The sequence below is a fragment of the Poeciliopsis prolifica genome, unplaced genomic scaffold (assembly GCF_027474105.1).
Source record: "Poeciliopsis prolifica strain line A6 unplaced genomic scaffold, Auburn_PproV2 SCAFFOLD085, whole genome shotgun sequence".
In the NCBI taxonomy this organism is placed as follows: domain Eukaryota; kingdom Metazoa; phylum Chordata; class Actinopteri; order Cyprinodontiformes; family Poeciliidae; genus Poeciliopsis; species Poeciliopsis prolifica.
In genome coordinates this window covers 355,360-374,856 of record NW_026562460.1, presented here as the reverse complement: position 1 = coordinate 374,856, position 19,497 = coordinate 355,360, and the positions used below count along the sequence as shown (strand labels likewise).

Sequence of the window (19,497 nt, the reverse complement as noted above, 5' to 3'; positions counted from 1 at the left end):
TCTGCAAAAGACCAATTCAGTCTTTTGATTCTTGGATTGGTAACTGGTTAAACTGAACTGGACTATTACTACTTGTGTGGTATCTTTATCAGCAAATGGACATTTTTGAATGAATTTAATCATCAACTTATTTGGAAATGTTTGTGGTCAATGTAAGACTGAAACAGTTATATGATGGAAGTTTATCCTGTGTATATTGTAAATCATTTTTCCAGCTACAACACAAATCACCTTTTTCACAATTTTTCTGTCTGAGTTAAATCAACCCTGATCCTCCTTGAGTCAGGGAGGATCAGGGTTGATTTAACCTTGTTGCAAACATTCAGCAACGTTAAAGAAAAAGTGATCAAAACTGGTTAAGCTAAATGAAAAATTAGCTTGACTCAAAGATAAAAGACAAAGTATTTTGTCTTCTGATAAAAGACTGAAAGTCTTTTATCAGAAGACTGAGTCTTCTGATAAAAAGTCATTTACTTTGATTATTGATACCCTCATTTTAACATTAAACATCATATATGTTACACTATGCTGCAGCATGTTAAGTAAATGTATTAACTAACATTAAGATAAATATTTATGAATATTCATTAGCTCGACCTTATTAATTTACTTGTGAGTGTAAATGGGGAACTGTACAGTTTGTTTGTTCTCAGAACTATAACCAGTACACAGTTTAATATTTTAGTGTCTTTCAGAACATTTCTAATGTTTATCATCTTTCTAACCAGTGTCTTCCTCCCTCTTATTTTTTTGTTTTTCAGCTGCTGCTCAGCACTTTGACCCAAAGCTGATTGTAGAATATTGCAGTGAAACTGTCAAGAAGTGGCTTCATTAAATGCCACTGTGAGGAAGGCATCACAAGGAACTAAAGTGATGCCAACCAGAATCAAATTTGTGTTACCCTAACACATACTGTTTCCCTGGTTCATACAGTACAAGGCTTAACCTCATTGATGCTGTTCTTCCATGGACAATAGACTGTTCTGACAGTGATAAGGCAGTCAAATATATTTACAGATCTATGCCTGTTTTCGTAAATAAAATGTTATATTAATGTCAAGTTGACATTTTTAAGCTTGTGTTCACACTTTCTGGAAATATGTTAATTTAAGATAATTATTAACTAGATAATACCCATCATCTGCCAATAAAGTTGTGTGTTTAGCACCAGAGCTTTCAGACCAAAAAATTGACATGAATCAACATTGATTAATTAGCTTTCATTCAATATAAATCAACCCAAATGTGCATGTAGATCCACAATCAGATGATGGTTGAATCAATGTTGATTCAACCATCAGCTCTGGTTGAAATCCTATCGTTGATTCAACATGTAAGTTACCGACCACTTTCAACTTTATTTCAGGCTTCAATGTCAGGCTTCAACATAGATTTAATATTTCTGCCTGACATTGTTTCAGTGTTGTTTCAGTCATATTATGCTATCTGGGCAGTCACTTTAAAAATGTTCCAGTGCTTGCCTGAGGTTGTTGTGGTGAGCCTTAGTGAAATAAAATAAAAATCTACTTTTCTACAGATTCAAGCCTTTTTAAAACCAAGAGGTGAGAAAATGTTCTTCATTACAATCCATCACTGGTAAATGATCTGAGCAGGAGTGGACGCTCCACAGTGCTGAGTGCTTTCAGAAAACAGGCTGAGCCACGAGGTGTTGTGTACTCACTGTAGGAACATCCAAACACCTCCACTCTCAGGCCCATCCACCCGCTGGGATTCCAGTCAAGAGGAACAAAACGCAGGAAACGTGTCTTCACCGGGTGGGACAGCTTGTTCTGGACAACCGTCTCTGAATTCACATTCCCGTCAAACCTCTGCAGGAAGGGGGAGGATAGAGTAGAATTAATAGAGAATAAGCCACCAATGGTCTACTTAGATATGGTGAGCACAGTAAAAGTCTCAGAAGGGTGAAGAAATTTATATCTCCTGAGCATTCTAAACAGAAGCAGCATGGAAATCTAAATCCTTCTTCAGTCAAAACAAAATAAATAAATAAAACATAATAATGACAGGGACCAAGGCAAGACCAATGTCTGACTCTGCTTCTTGAATAAACTATTTGATGTAAAGTGATAAGAATGATGGTGTGCTGGTGAAATGTGAGAATATTCGTTCTAACAGCACCATGAGAGGTGGAGGAGAAATGACCACTGAGGCAGCCTGAGGCAAAATAAGGGCTCTCATATTGTGTTTTTCTCCCTGCAGAGCTAAAAGCAAAGACCTCTGAGTACAACTATGAGATGTCATTCTTCTTTTGCTTTTTTCCACCCCTCACTGTCTTCCAGTCTCCACCAGATAATGCCAGAGGACATAAACAGTGAAACACAGTGAAAGATGGAGGCTAAAACAGAGACAAACAGCCTCTCCTCTAAAATGACTGATTACCAGCTTCACCATAACCAATTTCTGGGCAGGTGACATATCAAATCAATAAGCACGAGAAAGAACCAAGATGATAGATCTTTGACAGAGTGGCTCCAGGCTTTTAAGAATAGTTCAACACAGTCAGACATGAAAAATCCTTCAGCTTGCTTTTGGCAACGAGAACACAACGGGAAGGAACCGGAATGACTGTGGGACTCTTGTGGAGCGCTGTGGAACAGAGGCATCATTAAATGGACCAGAACCCAGCTTCTTACTGGATAATCAACGCAGCAGCAGAGTGCTGTCGCTGATTTATGCCACTGCTTTTACTATTTTCAGCCATGGACTGAGTGGAGCCTGGTGGCAGAGTCTTAAAACAGGAAGAGCTGGCATTATTACAACATATGCTATAAGTCACATCAGCACAGGAGGGATTAACTAATGCCACTGGGCTTTACTTATGTGGTTAATGTGTGTGCATTACCTCAGTTCTGCTGTGGAATGTTTCTGAAGGAAATGAACCAGGTCCAAGAGCATGTTAAGATGTTCAGTGTGAAGGATGGAAAGTCAACATCAGTGTTTTGATGAAAACAGTCTGCTCTGGAAGTTACGCTCAGCTGCAGTTTCAGCATTAATTTTAGTTAACTGCTATTGGATATTTAAAAACTTGCAATTAAACCACTAAAAGTAAAAACTACATATTTAAAATGGAAAGTTGAAGGAAAAGATGCATTCTTAGCAATAATTCATGAGTGAAATTTTGGTGAGGCAGGAAAAGAATGAGGGTGATTGTCTGTGTGAGGACGTACTGCAGAACCAACCCCATTGAATCAATTGGTTGCAATGCCTCCTCAGCATGTAGTCAAATTCTACAGAGTAATGCTAATGACCTAATTATTTGATTCAGTTTTGTTGAAAAACAGGCATGTGTAGAAGTTCCTGGATACTGGCCCTGGAGGGCTGGAGTTTGGCATCTCTGGACCACTGGAGGTACTAAGACTGTACAACATGAGGATGAATGAAATATGGAGTAAACCTTAAGGTTTAACATGTATACTTACTCCTTCACAGGTGATTCAAATGGCTGAATTGCCTACGTCTGTAGAGACCTTCTAATGAACCAGTTATTGGGGACTCACAGGACACTAGCGCTTAATAACTATATTTATCAGGATGAGCCTCCTGTGTTGTCCAGAGGAGGTTAGCAAGGATGATGAAATTCAGTCCAGACGTTGGACAGTGGTGTTTGTTTCTTCAACGTGCTGTCAAAAGTCTGAGGGACAATTTCTCTCAGTCTTTTCTAGTGGTGTGTATTTTGTCCTGGAAGAAAAAGTACATGGAGCTAAATTGGGGCCATAAAGTTTGTTCAAAAGAAACAAAAACTTTAAACTAAAAAAATAAACAGAGATCTGAAACTGAAAATCACCCTTGAATCTGAAGAGTAATTTTTTTCATTTTTATTTTGTTTTCCAGTTTCAAATATTGTATTTTTTTTCTGAACTTAGGATTTTAGGGACCCAATTTAGCTCCACAAAAGTAGACCAAAACTTTCTCCTTGTGGGAGTGGGTGTGGGCATCAGAGCCACTGAGTGCTCACATTAATGCAAAACATAGTACTCACACCAAGATTAGGAATGTATGGACCTTACTAAATACATATAAGTATTGCATTGAGGCTTTTGTAGTTGTAATATTACACACACTGGTATTCTGTTCATAGTTACAATTCATGGTTGTGTGCTGTTTTCTCGTAAGAATATTTTTCATAGCATGAAATGTTGTCATTTGAAAATCATATTTATGCAATGTCATATATGAAAATAGTAATGAGCGTGTAGCTGTTTCATAACATTTAGCTGAACAGAGAGTCTCCCTGTTTACATTGACTTGCTGCAGATTACAGAAATTCTGGTCTCAGAATTACAGTGCATAAAAATGGTGATTTATAAGAACAAATTACAACTGTCAGACCAGACTAAGTTTTAATTAGTATTTAGATATGTTGCTGAACAAATTAACTTTCAATTTCACTACAATGAATCAGTCATATCAATTTGCACAGCAGGCCATTTTACACAGAGGAGTGGTACCGTCATTAAAATCACACAGATCCTCTTTCAGGAGAAGAGAAAAAAAAAACAAAGTGTAGGATTTTACTGTTGAAGAGACTTCAAGAGGAGAGACTGAGAAAAATCAAATTTTCCAACAAGAGTAATCGTGATGAAATCAAGTGAAAACAATCATAAACATTAAGGTAGAAAAATACCTGAAAATAGTGATGCAATTTATCTTGACAGTCATTGAGTGGTAGTTGGGATCATTAACATATCTAACATTAAAAACTAAGAAATTGTCCCACAATGTTCCTTTAACATTATAGTAACATGAGAACCCCCATTTGGTGCCTAAGCACTTGCACAAGATCAATTAAAAACACATGCTATACATTTAACAATATACGTATTTTGCATATCCACGTATTGAGAAAAAGCTCATCTAAATGATAGAAACAATATTTTCTACCTCAACATCACTCAGCTTCAACACTAAACAGCTTGATGAATAAAAACGTAATTGGATGCTAATGAGGCTAACGAGGCATACCCTGTAAAACATGCAGCAATCCAACATGTGCAACATGGCCAATGCACACAAAGCAATGCTCTGCCGTTTTCAACAATACTAGAATCACCAGGCTGCATGCAAAACTCACTGGACCAGCAACAAAAAAAGATGCTATTTGGTGGTCATAATCCATGTTAGAGTAAATATTTCCACTCAGGTAGTGTAATCTATTGTTCTTGTGTCACACTGATGTGATTTCTCACTATTTTCAACTTGTGTGTCTTCATGGATGTCGCCTACAGCAGGGTCACAGTTTTGCAAATATAATTTTGTAGCAATACTTGGAATATGTTCGCACCACTCTTTACATACATCACTGTAAAGATGTGTATAAAGCCATACTAAACAAAAATACTATGGCAGTGCTAAAAATTAATAGAGAAGAAAAAATAACAAAATTTAGGCACATTTATTTATTAAGGGGAAATAAATCCCACATCAAGAGACTATTCTCTTCAAAATCATCCAACCAATTTGCTCAATTACTCTGTCTCTAAGTGAAACAATATATAGACTTTATACACATACAGACAAGTATTGAAGTATTCATTTCTGCTCATTCTGATGGTTTCATTTCAAGCTATGTTTAGAATTAGGATGTTACATCAGACCAATAAAAGAATCATTTTACCACAGAAATGTGGGCTGTAATCTTCCAGTTAAACATGGGGTGAAGGGTGCTGAGTGGTAAAGCACAACCCAAATATGGAGACCTTGGTCCTGTCGCAAGATAGATTCCTGGTCGGACGATGTTTGCTGCATTTCTTCCCCCTCTCTAATTACCCATTTTTCTATCTGGCACCTTCTAAATAAAAGCCACTAGAGACAAAAAAGCCTTTGAAAAACAGGGGGCTAAGATGAACAGAAGACAGAGTGTTTCTCAAGGGGGGGTGTTCAGAGGACAGCATGGGGGGGCTTGCTCAAAGGTAAACTTTACATCTTATATGCACACCAATACTAGTTTTTAGACTTTGAGCTACTGGCAAAAAACTGAGATGTGTAACATTAAGACATGCATGGCTGTAACCGTATCGATGGTAACTTTTCTTCTCTTCAGTGTTGCTATTAGGTTCTTGGTGCAGCTCCGCATTCTTAACTTCACCGCACAATAAGTTCAGTGTTCAGCGTTACAGTGACTAGTGGCCTTGCTGTGATACATCGGTGTCTGGTTTTTAAATATTTTATGTTCAATTGAGGGTTCTTATGTTTTGGCAGTGCTGTAGTCAGGTCAAAGCAGCAGCTTATATCAAAATATATTTTAACCCTCTCAGACTAAAATTACTTGCAAAGACTGGCTAAGTTGTTGCAAATCTGCAACACCTGCCTGGAGAGGGTTAATGTTTGTCTGGACGCTGCATGCTTCCATGGAAGGACGATGGAATATCGCTCTTATAAACATATTTTGCCAAAATTACAATACCTTCACTCTGTATCCCTCAAAAAAATGAACCCATTTAAATTAAGAAATCCATCCATGCGTGATACCATGATTTACAGAATTACCATTGGTGTGTAAGTGAACAGGTGTTCTCTTTGTAAGTTTCCTCATTCATAATATTGTGGTTCTTATACATTAAGCATGCACCGATTGCAGTTTTCTGGCTAACTGCTGATTACTGATCTTGAAAAAGCCTGACCTGTGGATTCCGATTTTGCCCAATATCATTTTTTTGTCTGAAATGTTGCTAAATATAGTAAGACAGTTGCTGAGTTTTCGACAGTGACAATAGTTAACTGCGAATGTGCAGACATGACCTGGTGAGGGGTCAGTCAGTCAAACCTCTCACTGGAGAACAGAAGAGCACAGTGATTCATTATTAAACCTTTGCTGAGGTAGATGAGATCAATGGCTTCACATTTAAGTAACGGCTGATCACCAAGATCTGAAATTAAAGAAATGGGCTGCCTGATGTATGTGTGAAAATTGTATTTTCCTCTGGGATCAATAAGGTGTTTTTGAACTGAAATTTATATAAATAATTTTTTTTTCAATCTCACAAATTATTTCTTACTTGTCCAGTTAGGACCATTTATGCACCACAAAGGAGATTACAATAAAACAGAAGAACTGCCTGAGCAGTGCAGTAGGATACCAGGAACTGGTAGTGACTTCCACTTAGTTTAATTCACTAATGATGATGCTCCATCAGAGCAGAGCTTTAAAAAGGATCTCAGCCTTGGCTTGCCGCCTACTAACCAGGTGCTGCTGGTGTTTAACTGGGGGGTGACTTTTTTTTTTTTTTTTACACCTTTCCCGTTAGGATATCAGGGATTAGGAAGGCCAATGATGGCGAGAAACTGAAATAAATGTGAAATGTTTATTAATTTAGGGTAAGGATGATCATGCGAAAAGTGAGGGATCCTCCTAAAACTACACAAGAAAGTAGTTTTAGGAGGTTATCAATTATAGCTGCTAGATATGGGGTGGATGGTAAACATTTGACAGTCAACATGTAAATAATTCAGGGTAGCCTTGAGAAAAAATGCTGTGATATGATGAAACTCCACATTTTTGGCATCAATTTAGAATTCAATGTTGAAGGAAGATAAATGTGGAATTTGACACCACAAATAGGTAAGAACAGACTGTGAAAAAGTATGCTTTGGGATTGTTTCCCTGCTAAGAGACAAGGACTCTTTTCAGGAGTCGGTGATTGTGTGTGTGCATGCGTGCATCTATGTGTGCATGCGTCTGTGTGGTGGGAATGGTCCTCAAAGAGAACCAGAAATATGGCTCATTGATTTGGTTTTATTGCTTAATAACGGCATAAAAAGCATTTCTAAGGTAACAACAGATTATCTTAAGTTGAAGTACAATAAGATAATGAAGTGGCTTGGCCACAAACCAATTCTTAATAATACAGAAAACTTTTAAAGTTAAAGCCAAATGTATAAATATATAATAAAATCTTAAATTTTTTTCTCAAGGTCAGAGGTTTGGATATTTTTCCATTTGTGGTCAGTAAGGGCATTTACTGACCACTAATGGTCAGTAAAGTCAAAAGTTACACACATTTACATTTTATTTAGTAGAATTTCTTTTTGCATATATCACATGGGTGAACTGTTTATTGCAAGAACCAATGGGAAAATTCCATAGTTTGTTCCACAGATAAAGTTCAACAATCTGGGAAGATTGATCTCCTCAAATTTCATACTTGGTTCTTGGTTCTACTTGGAACTACAAGTAGATTTTGGTTGACGTACGTGGGAAATCAAGTTAGAGAATGTGGCTGCAACAATTCTGGACCTGGAGCAAGAAGGACTGTGAAATTTAAAATAACAAGGTTCACAGTATTGAACCAGATGTGATGTGAGATTTTCTGTTTATTGTTTTTTGACCAACTAAAATGAATGAAAGTATTTTTCTTTGTGACACATGTGAAAGGTCTAGACTAGGGCAAATAGAAACAGGAATAGCCATCTCACCAATATTTCACAGAAATGCGGTGACATGCACAGTTACAAGAGCAGATACACCCAAGGTAGATTCAAACATGGTGATAAACCAGAGTTGGATAGGAAGAAGTCTGTGGCTTGATTTACTAACACTTGGAGCACTTCAGGGATTTTCAGGAATGAATCAGTGTTACAGAGGAACCACAGAAGTAACCAGGAAGATAAAGGTGGGAGACTCTTCAAAGAAATATGTCACTAATTGTCATTACTGATGACACTTTTAGTTAGAAAATATTTTTTAAATGATTAATTTTGTTTTGTCAAGTTGTTTTAGATAACCTTTTTTGAGATATTGTAAAAGTTAAAATTTCTGACATTTGACTTTAAAGCCAAGCTGTAGAGTTCAATACATTGGTTGATCAGAGGGCCCATGTTTTCGGGGCCAATAATAATCTGTGGTAATTGGACAGAACAGTTGCAGAGATAAGCAGTACTTTGGCAAATGCCACACTTTATTTTAACTTGGGCAACTATCTTCAGCTGGGAACCAAAAGTCTTCCACAATCTGATGCAGCTCTCCATGAAGAGGAGCTAAGTGTCCTGTTAATATTAAGCAGCTTCTAGCTCCTTAAGATCTATATGTGATTCTTGTGAATCCAGGCGGTGCAGAAGTTTGTGTGTCTGGTTAGTCAGTCACCATTACCCAAATGAGCTGCCCTCTGTGGGCCAGTTCAGTTGGAATGCAGATTTTTTGTCATAACTGGCTATTTTTGAAATGGGAAGCTATTTCTGTCTTTTTTTTTTTTTTTTTTTTTTTACAGTATGGCATGATGCCAAGAATTCTTTCTGAAACTCAAAAAAAAGTTTTTATGGATATTGACACTGCACATTGCACATAACAAGACTCATAGGGAGTCCATTATACTAAACTCAAGAAAAGCAAGGTATTCCAAAATACCTTTTACATAGTTCCCTACATTCTGCCTGGGCTACATTCTTGTTATTTGATCATCGTTATTAAACTCACGGCATCTGGATCTGAGCCACATGCCCTCTAATTGACTCTGGACTGCACTCACTCACTCAATAACAACACTCAGATGTACGTCATCTTGAGTTATTTGTATTCTAAAGAAATCCCACCTCAGGAGCCCCTCAGGTCACTCTGACGTCTGTGTGGAAAATGTTGCAGCAGAGTGCATGCCATGTGTCCCAAGAGGGAGATCCAGTTTAGTATGTGAAGAAAGGCCTGGGGGTCCAGAAGATGTTCCAAAGGGCAATAGCAGCAGGTTTGGCCCCTATCCACCAAAACAGCCTCACCCTACAGTGACTTCATTATTTCTATTTATGTTGCTGTCACTGTGGAACAGTTCCTCCCTGTTAATTAAGACTCTTTATGCTTCATCTCCCGTGATGAGCTCCCTTGTGTCAGTTTTCCTCTTTTTCTGCATAGAGAACAAGCAGATACGTTTATTTTAATCAATTCACTGGGGGACAAAATTTGCTCCTGGCACTGAAGATGCTACAGTATGTTCTAGAAGGTTAGTGGGAAGTTAAACAGCCCGAGGCATCACCACGTTAAGGGAATGTTACAAAAGCAGAACCACGCTGGGAGAGGAAACTCTGGAGTGATCCCTGGTTGTCAGTCAGCTGAACGTCTCAATTGACAGTCTCATACTTTTCTTCAGCCTAAGCATATAGCAGAAACTTATTCTGTTTTTCTCATAATGTTTAGCTTACAGCTGTTTTATTTGTTATTTACTTTTATTTCACTTTGAAAAAATATTCACATGCTTTGAAGTTTTCAAATTTTTGGCACTATTGAACACAAACTGACATATTTCTTTGGAATGTGATGAGACAAAGCAACATAAAATAGTTAAAATTATTGAAGTGGAAAGAATTTTCTGTAAAATGCAAAAGATGTCGTTCTTAAATGTGATGACAAAATGATGACACCTTGAGGAGGTTGTCAACATATTTCCTTTTCACTCGATGAAAAGAAGATATGTGCCCAGTAACTCATTAACGGATAATATTGTGTTTTACATCTGTATGTAGACAAAGAAGTAATCACAGAGCATACGCCTTAATTTGGCCAGATCTTTATGGAATCTTGCTGGATACATATTTAAAAGTCTAATAGTGGGACTGATTGAACTTCTATCAGGTGCCTAATGCAAAAAGATGAGATATTTGAACATTATGTAGACAGAGTTGCCAGAAATGGCCTTTCATTAAAGAGATCCATAAGAAAAACAAGTCTTTTTATGTACCACATTTAGAACCCAGTGCCAGTTAGAAATGGTAGAAAGCAGCAAATAGTAACAAAAGTAACTGTGTTTTCATTCAGATATTGAAGTACTTTCTTTACACTTTTATACAACTTGTTTAATGATCTTAGATTCTGTGGCTCCACTGAAAACTAACTAGTTGAGGCTATGCGGGCTGCCAGGTGCCAACACAGGCAAGCTGAGTGAAAATGACCCTTCAATCTTTAATACATGCTATGTTGTTTCTGGCCAGTTTGAACTTACAAGTTTATCTTTTTTGCATGAAATAGTGAGTCACATGAAACCTTCTGGGTCTCCCATCAATCAACCTCGTTTTTTTAAAGAGATCTTCAATACCCCAAATTCTAAATTCCAGTTTGGAAAATTGGATAGTACCAGTAAACTTTAAACATGCCACCGTGACACCACAGATTAAGAAGCCTGCTCTGCATTTGTTCATACTTATCATTTTAAGCCAATCCATAAGCTCCCTTTTCTTTCTAAAATCTTGAAAAAGAATTACATACTGTCAATTAAAATCATTCTTACATGGAAACGGCATCTTTGAAGTGTTCTAGTTTTAAGAATTGTCACAGTACAGAGTCAGCACTATGAAGGGTTTTAAATTATTTATTTGTAGGAACAGTTTTTTCTTTCGTGACTGGGGCTCACACACTTGACAACTGAACTCTTAAATGGCTGCCAGTTACTTTCATTTTTAAAATGAAAGTAATCTAATTTAAAATAAATTTATCCATTTTAGAACGTTCAATTACAGAATTCCAGTGAATAAAAAAGATGCCTGACTTTAGACTCCCTGAGTGTGAAAATTCTGACCACACTATGTCACCAGCTTCCAACCATTTCACCAAAGATACTCTTTAACTTGTTCACTATCACTGTTACTGGTGTATAAAAAAGCCTATCGTAAATAAACAACCAGGGCTCAGCCTGGTGGAGGTGCAAGTAAAGCCTGGTTAAAGGGGAAGGGCTATCTGTGGAAAGCTACCAGGGAAACCTGTGGCTGTATTCTAAAAAATATTGCCAAAACAAAATGACAAAAAAGGAATCTTTTTTGTAAATTTCTATTCATTCATACATTCTATTCATTCTGCACTTGCACTGTCACATCATCTGCACTTTACCATAATTGGACCTGCTGCTTCTTCTTTGGTGTGGTTGAGTGCCTTTAGTTAATTTTAGTTGTATATATTATTATTATTGTGTGTTTGTTTATTTAATATTGTATATTTTGACTTTTTGCACGGGAGTTGCAATAGAAATTTTGTTGAATCCTGTTCAATGACAATAAATGCTATTCTATTCTATTCTCTATTCTATTCTATTCATCCATCATGTGTTATTTCGTGTTGTATTTTCCCTTTCAATGACTTGGTCCAGAATGGAGTCATACAGTCACAGCAACTTTTGATGAGGAAAGTCGATACACTATTAAAGACCTGACAGGACGTCACCATGATCTGCAGGCACGCATTCATGGACAAGCATTCTCTTGTTAACATAATGTGTCAGAGTGATGGATAGAAGAACTAAGACATGTGACTGGCATAGCACTGTGTTGTCAACCAAGAGATTAACTGGTGTCAGTCCTTGTGGCTACCGACACTATGACCACAATAAAACATCAGGATGTCTCCCCACCATATCCCCCTCATTAGCACCAAATACATACATGATTTGTCCTCTGCAGTAATGACGCCGATTATGACACAGCACCACTTGTCATTAGTCAATGCATCCCACTCGTAGCTCGAAATGCGGCACTCTTTGCTCTGGTATTAAAGGCGGGCTGCAAGATAAATTTGTTTAATTTATGCCAGGCTTTGTGGGACAGTGCAAAGTGCAAGGATAGGTAACACATGATTGTGTAATGATACTAAAGGAGCATTGTCAACATAAGCTCAGTCTTAGTGGACAGCAACCTAATTGTGGCCTTTCATTTACTGTCTGGTACCTGGCATGCAAAGAGGTGACAGGTACTGGCAAACATCTCTCAATCAAGTGATTGTCCCAATAAATGTTTATTGTCTTTAGTCCTATTGTGTTTCATTATTATTTTACAGAAAATTGTTTGGTCATTTTATTTGGAGATGATAACTGACTATCATGCTGTGGATGTGCTGGGTTGTAGATGGGAGCTTGGAACGATTTTACTTGCCGGTTTTAATTTTGTTATAATTTTGACCTGAATTAGTTCCAGCGTTGGTTCAAGAAATTTGAATGCAGCCTAAGCTAAGTATGGGAATCTTTTTTCCCATACTTACCTTCAAGTCTGATAGAGCTGATATGAACTTGAAAGCAATGTAAAATTAAGTCTTAAACTCTGGATGAGAAACTGGTCCTTTAGGTTTCTCAGGGGCAGTTACTTTTTCAGGTTGGTTTGGATAGCTTTTGTTATCCTTGAAATATAAAATTAGAATTTGAAACCTACAAGTTATGTTTATGAAAAGGCAAAAAGCAGCATTTGAAAAACATGCACTTTCTAACAACTGCATGTTTTCTTTCAGATTCAGTTTTATTAAATTAGACTATATAATAGTCTTCATGATCAAATCTAGCAGCCCTGCATCAGATGAGGATCTTGCCAAAAAACAACTGAATGAAAAACAGTGGTGTGACTAATCCTTCAAAAACCCATTGACATGTTCCAACAATCCTACTCATAATGGCTAATTCTGTCAGAATAGACTTTTGGAATAATGGTGCTTATTGATGACAGGCAAACCCTTCTTTTCACCAACATCAGGTGTTTATCAGATACAGTGACCAAAAGGTTGCTCAAATTTCCTGTAAGCTGTGCAGCACTAGTCCATTCAGGAGCACCATTATCACTGTGTTAGAAGGATAAAGGAAATTAACAGCATAAAATCACTCTTTGGTGCTCATGCAAACACATTTTAATCCTTGTTAGATCCCCATCTACCTGAATTGTTAACATGCAGGCAAATTAATGTTTAAATATTCCCCTCAAAAACGAGAATTTGTTTCACACATTTATTCACCACTGCATTAAAAAGAGATTTTTAAATAAGGCTTTGTTAACATAATGAAGGATAATATGAACTCCCTGCTGAAACACATCCCCCTTCCTAACTATGAATATATGCAAAGACCATACAGTTAATGAACTCTGAAGGATATTGAAAATATCATAGGGGATTTTAGGTTAAAGCACCGTTTATAACTAGAGCACTGATATTTTAAAAAAAAAAGAACTTAAGTTGTACAGCACTATTAAAAATCAAACAGTAAAACATCCTGGTGCATACTATGCATGTTCCCATTCAGACAAAACTACATTCAGCTGTGTTTTCTAAAGATATTCCTTTCAAAATGAACCGTGGTTAAAATGTATTATTATATTAACTCTGTTCCGGATTTAACAGACAAAACAAGCAAGTAAGTTGCTTGTGAAACAATAATTTTAATAGCTCAACACAAGATCAGTGCGACAGCTTTGATCACACATGTAGTTGAAGCTCACCAAAGAAAGCTACAACTGAGGGAAAAAACAACTTCAAATCAAACCTTTACCCTGCATAAAATGATTTCTTTCAAGTAAAGTTGAAACCAGATTTTACATATAAATAGAGCTGGCTATTTTACTTTCTGATATTACATCACCTTAAACTTTTTATCTTTTAGATTAGTGTTATCACATGTCACATAAAGGCAGTTACATTGTAGGCCTTCTATCACCTGGAAAACATTTCTAGGATTAGAGGATTAGTCTCCACAAGATCTACACTTAACAAAAATACAAACATTTCATGTTAAATATTGTTGCCATATGAAGTTAACAACTGTAAATGAGCATTTGCTGACATTACAAAAGAAATATTTATCTTGATTTGTGTATAGTTTTTATCCAATTTCCTGTCACTGAGCATTTATTGTTTTGTTATATCCAGTGCATGGGTGGGACATGTCCAGTGGTGATCAGACAAAATGAGCAACAACTGGGCAATCCTTGGACTGGAGAAAATAAAAGGCCACCCCAAAATGTCAAATTTTTTCACAAGTCACAATGCCTCAAATGTCTCAAGTCATGCGGGAGCATGATGTTGGGTGCAGTAGCTGCACACCTCAATGTCCCAAAAACAATGCCTCAATGTCGGCACATAGACCTTTTAAGAGTTTGTTTCCAACAGTCTGCAAACCAACCTCATCCTCGTCGGCCACTGTGACCACTCCAGTACAGGATCGCCACATCTGGCTCGTCCATCTGCAGAATCGGCTAAGACCAGCAAAACGCACAGCTAATGAGACTATTGGTCTGCACAACAGATGCATCACAACTCAAATTGTCCGCTTGGCAAATTCCTCAATCTGACCCCTATCATGTTCAAAGGTCTGTCAATCCACTACAAATGGCCATACCACGATGTTATCAATGCCGATGTGAAGATCAGTAATTACTGAAAATACATTTCGACTTTCTCTATATATTGCGTAATCCAAATGTTCATAAAACACATTCATATATTTGACATGGGGCATTTATATTTTTGTTAAGTGTAGAAAAACTCATTAAATAAGTTAGTCGCATTGATTATTGTAACAGCGTCTTCACAGGCCTGTCCAACAAATCAATCAAACAGCTGCAACTGATCCAGAAGCTGCTGCTCCTGTTCTCACTAAAACCAGAAAGATAGAGACATAACACCAGTTTTAAAGTCCCTCCACTGGCTCCCTGTAGCTCAAAGAATAGATTTTAAAATACTGTTGTTAGTTTACAAATCACTGAATGGTTTAGCACCACAATACATCAAAGATCTGCTGTTGTTGTATCAACCTTCCAGACTCTCAGGTCTTCTGGTTCTGGTCTGCTCTGCATCCCCAGAACCAGAACCAAGAGAGGAGAAGCAGCTTTCAGCATCTATGGACCAAAAATTTGGAACAAACTTCCAGAAAACTGTAAAACAGCGGAAACCCTGACTTCCTTCAAATCTCAAGTAAAAACGCACCTGTTTAGAGTTGCATTTGAAATGTAATATGTATGGATTTGATTTTGTGGATATGTATGTAGTTTTTTTTTTTTTTTTTTTTCCTGTTGTGGGCAACGGGGCCCGGCGAATACCCGTGGTTAAACGGACGGCGGAGTCCGGCGGTAACAGGCGCTCAAATTCCGTGTCAAAGGGAAGGGGGAAGAAAGGAAAAAAGGAGGGAAGGGGAAAAAGAAGGAAAAAGGGGAAGAAAAGGAAAAGGGAAAAAAAAACTTGGTATTTTATTCTATGTTGCATGCCTTTGTGTTTTGTGTTTATGATGTAAAGCACTTTGAAATGCCTTGTAGCTGAAATGTGCTATACAAATAAAATTTGATTGATTGATTGATTGATCTATGCGTTTATTGTTACTCGCATTGATTACTGCAACAGTCTCTTCACAGGACTGCCTAAAAAATTTATCCTCCAACTGCAGATGATCCAGAACGCTGTTGCTCACTAAAGCCAGGAAGATAGAGCACATCAACCAAGCTCTAAAATCTTTCCACTGGATCCCTGAAGATCAGAGAATAGACTTTAAAATACTGTATTTACTTTATATATCACTGGATAGCTTAGCACCAGAAGCCATTGCAGTGCTAAGCCTCCCGGTTCTGGTCTCCCCAGGTAGAACTATGCCACTATTATTATCATTACTAAGAATAATACTGCTAATAATGTTATTAATATTATTAATAATATTTTTGTTAGCAATAGTAGTGTATCAGTATTATTGCTGTCATTATGAAGAACGAACTCAAATCAACATAAACCTAACTTGTCTAAGAGACTCAACAGATATTGAAAATTAATTGCAATGACTTATTTAATTAGTGCTTTAAGGCATAATCATTATAATTGTAAAGCAGCATTTTTCAAAACACTTCATGTGGGTTGTTTGGTGCTTCTGGTGTCTCATTGGTTCCCTTCTGCTTGGTTGCTGACAGTGAGCTGTTACCTTTGAGCTTTAGTCGACTGTGAGGTGGAATCTGTCAAAAGGTCTTAGTGTGAGCCGAACTCAGGCCAGGTCAGGGGCTGCACACAAACTGACTTATAACACTGCCAGCCATCCTTCAAGTGAATGTAAAAACATTGACTTACTACAGGAAATATGAAGGCTGCTCAGACCTGATTTAAATGTATGCCTTTCTTTGGTTGCTGAACCACTTGGATGAGTGCACAATAAATGACATGAAGTCCATCTCTCTCATGAAGTCAGTTACAAAGAGCAACAGCTCCAGGTCACACCACTAATGTGTAAACATATTGCCTCATTTTGTCTTTGCATAAGAGTTTTAATACATTTTCACACAATTATGAGAAATGTCAACTAGTTCTTTACTTTTCACCAAAATTTAAAAAGATCTATCATCTCATAATAAAATATCCAATATTACTCTTTCAAAGAGATTGCCTTTACTTGCTGAACACTGTAAGATACATTGAGCTTGCAAATGTCTTCCCAAAGGGAAACATTCAGAGTTGCTTTCTGCAGTTATCTCAATATTAAAGGTATTTATTATCAAAGTAAGTAGCCAGAAGTGGATTTTCTTTTCAGAAAATATACAATTATTTGATAAAACACCAAGATTCAAAAGGATTTCACTAAAAAAATGTTTCTTAGAATAATTTTATGGGAAGAAATACATAATGCAAATTTGCTTAAGTTATGGCTCTGTCAGTATTGACAAACCAGAGCCCAGACAGAGGCAGTGTTATAGTTACATAAATTTTTCAGATCATCAATATGAATCTGAGAAACCAAAGTGAAGCAAAAGGCTGAAAAAAGTGGCAATCGTATTGATCATATTCAGAAATTGAATTTGAATTTAAATTGTTTTAAGTTCATCATTTGATTAATTTCTGCACATCTTTGAACTTTTAAATGCCGCTCAATTATGTGGCGTGTTCCTTATGTCACGCCGCAGGCATGGAGCTGGGATATGAAACTACAAAATCAAGACTTTATATGGCAAAAAATAATCTTTAGTAAAGTAGTATGTAATTTTTCTGAGGATCTTTGCTCAGACAGACGCTTGCTGTTAGGCTAAGCGAACTTTAGCTTGCTTCCACTCTATTTTTATATGAGTCACTTATATTTCATTAGAAAATGTATTTATTTGGTTGCATTTAACTTGGACTGAATCACCTTGACATTGTTCCTATTTTTCAAGGCATAAGACCTATGTTCCAATGGTCAACGGTCTTAGATTAAAACAGCACACTGTGGTGCATTCAGGGTCCTCTCACACAATTGTCTGGTAAGAGTAACATACACTAAAATGAAGTAATGATTTTCACCTGAGTCACTGCTGTTTGGAGCAGATCTTGATCATAGTCTGCGGTTTGTAAAGTTTTTAAGAAGTACTTCAAAAAGTCTGTGACTGCAAGCCAAGAGTTATTGTTAGCATAATTATGAATGAAGAAATTAGTCTCTTTTCATTACACAATAGAAGTATAAGTGATTTATAGGATCTGCACTGGCCTGCAGTGATGTTGGTAATTGTTGGTGGGGGAAATAAAGCTTGCAATAGAACTTTTAATTCACACCTAAGTGGTTGATGATTTAGATTATTTTCCTAAAAAATTCTCAATCTTACATATGGCAAGGAAATTATGTAACGTAAGTAGAAGCCTTTTTTTGATTCAATTGTGGGTTATAGTATATTTTTTTCATATATGGGTCAACTGGTCCAAATAGGGGGAAAAAAAACAACAAAATCAACGGAAAATGGGCATAATTAAAAACTTTTTTTTCTTTTCTGTAAAATAAGTAGTGTGCTATCTTGGCATTTTTATGATTATTGACATACTTAATAATATGTAATATGTAGTAATAAACTAAGAGGGAAATGTAAAGTACAGAAAAACATGTACCGGTACTTTAAATTAACATGTAAAGTACAACTACAGAAGGAAAGTAGTTTTACATACAATAATAACAGCCAGTAATGTGGGAATAAATTGTCAAATCCATTAGAGGCACCATACTTTGGTAATTAAAACTAATAATAAAGTTATTTTTAAAGCAGTGCAGATTTGACAATGTAGATTTCTAGTTTTTCTTTTGTTTTCATTTGTTTTGCTTAAATTGAAGTTTTGTGATCAAATATAAATTTTGCATCCAATCAATAGCTTGACATGATTACCAGTAACTTTTTCCAGATCTGTTCCAAGATTATTAGGAGGAAAAAAAAACAAAGTTGTTCCTTACTGAGCAACTTCATCTCTAAATTTAGCAGGTGATAACAACTCACACATCAAGTCCTGTTTTAGCAGAACTCAAGCTACTTATTACTGTCACTGTCCCGCACGTGTGATGTCCTTCCCCTTATTCAGGAACACCTCTCTGTGCTTCCTTCTATTCTGACAGGGAGCCGCACAAACGCACCAACACTTCCTGCAGTGTTGCCCTTGTGGTGCCACAGAGCAGTGTGGACCGATGTGACACAGTCTGTCACTGTCTGGCTGAGTTACCATCACACTTGTAAATAGAGCCCAGATTGCTTCACAGATTTGTATTGTGTGGCTCTCTTAGACAATGCTACAGCTGAAGAACACAATTAATAGATTATTTTAAAAAATGCTGTGATAAAAGGATGATGAAAATATTTTTTAGGACCGGCATTCTTTAAAGAAATATAGTGCCTTTTCTGACAGGCTTATGCTATATCTTATAAAAACCTCACAGCTGTCAACTCCAAAGCTTTTTTCTGAATATTTTGAGGACGGAAGCTATATATTTACCTTTGGTTCACCCTTGACCTGTGACAACTTTATGTTTTCCAAGCAAACATGTTTACTCTTAAAGGTAT

At 36.8% G+C, this 19,497-nt stretch overlaps 1 protein-coding gene across 1 annotated transcript in view; it reads right to left on the bottom strand.

Annotated features, from left to right (window-relative positions):
* The window catches only part of cntnap5a (contactin associated protein family member 5a), a 199,469-nt gene that overhangs the window by 131,607 nt on the left and 48,365 nt on the right, over window positions 1–19,497 (bottom strand). The window contains exon 4 of the mRNA XM_055022388.1: window positions 1,682–1,829. Coding sequence (XP_054878363.1) covers window positions 1,682–1,829 — 148 coding nt within the window. The remainder of the gene's footprint in view (window positions 1–1,681; window positions 1,830–19,497) is intronic.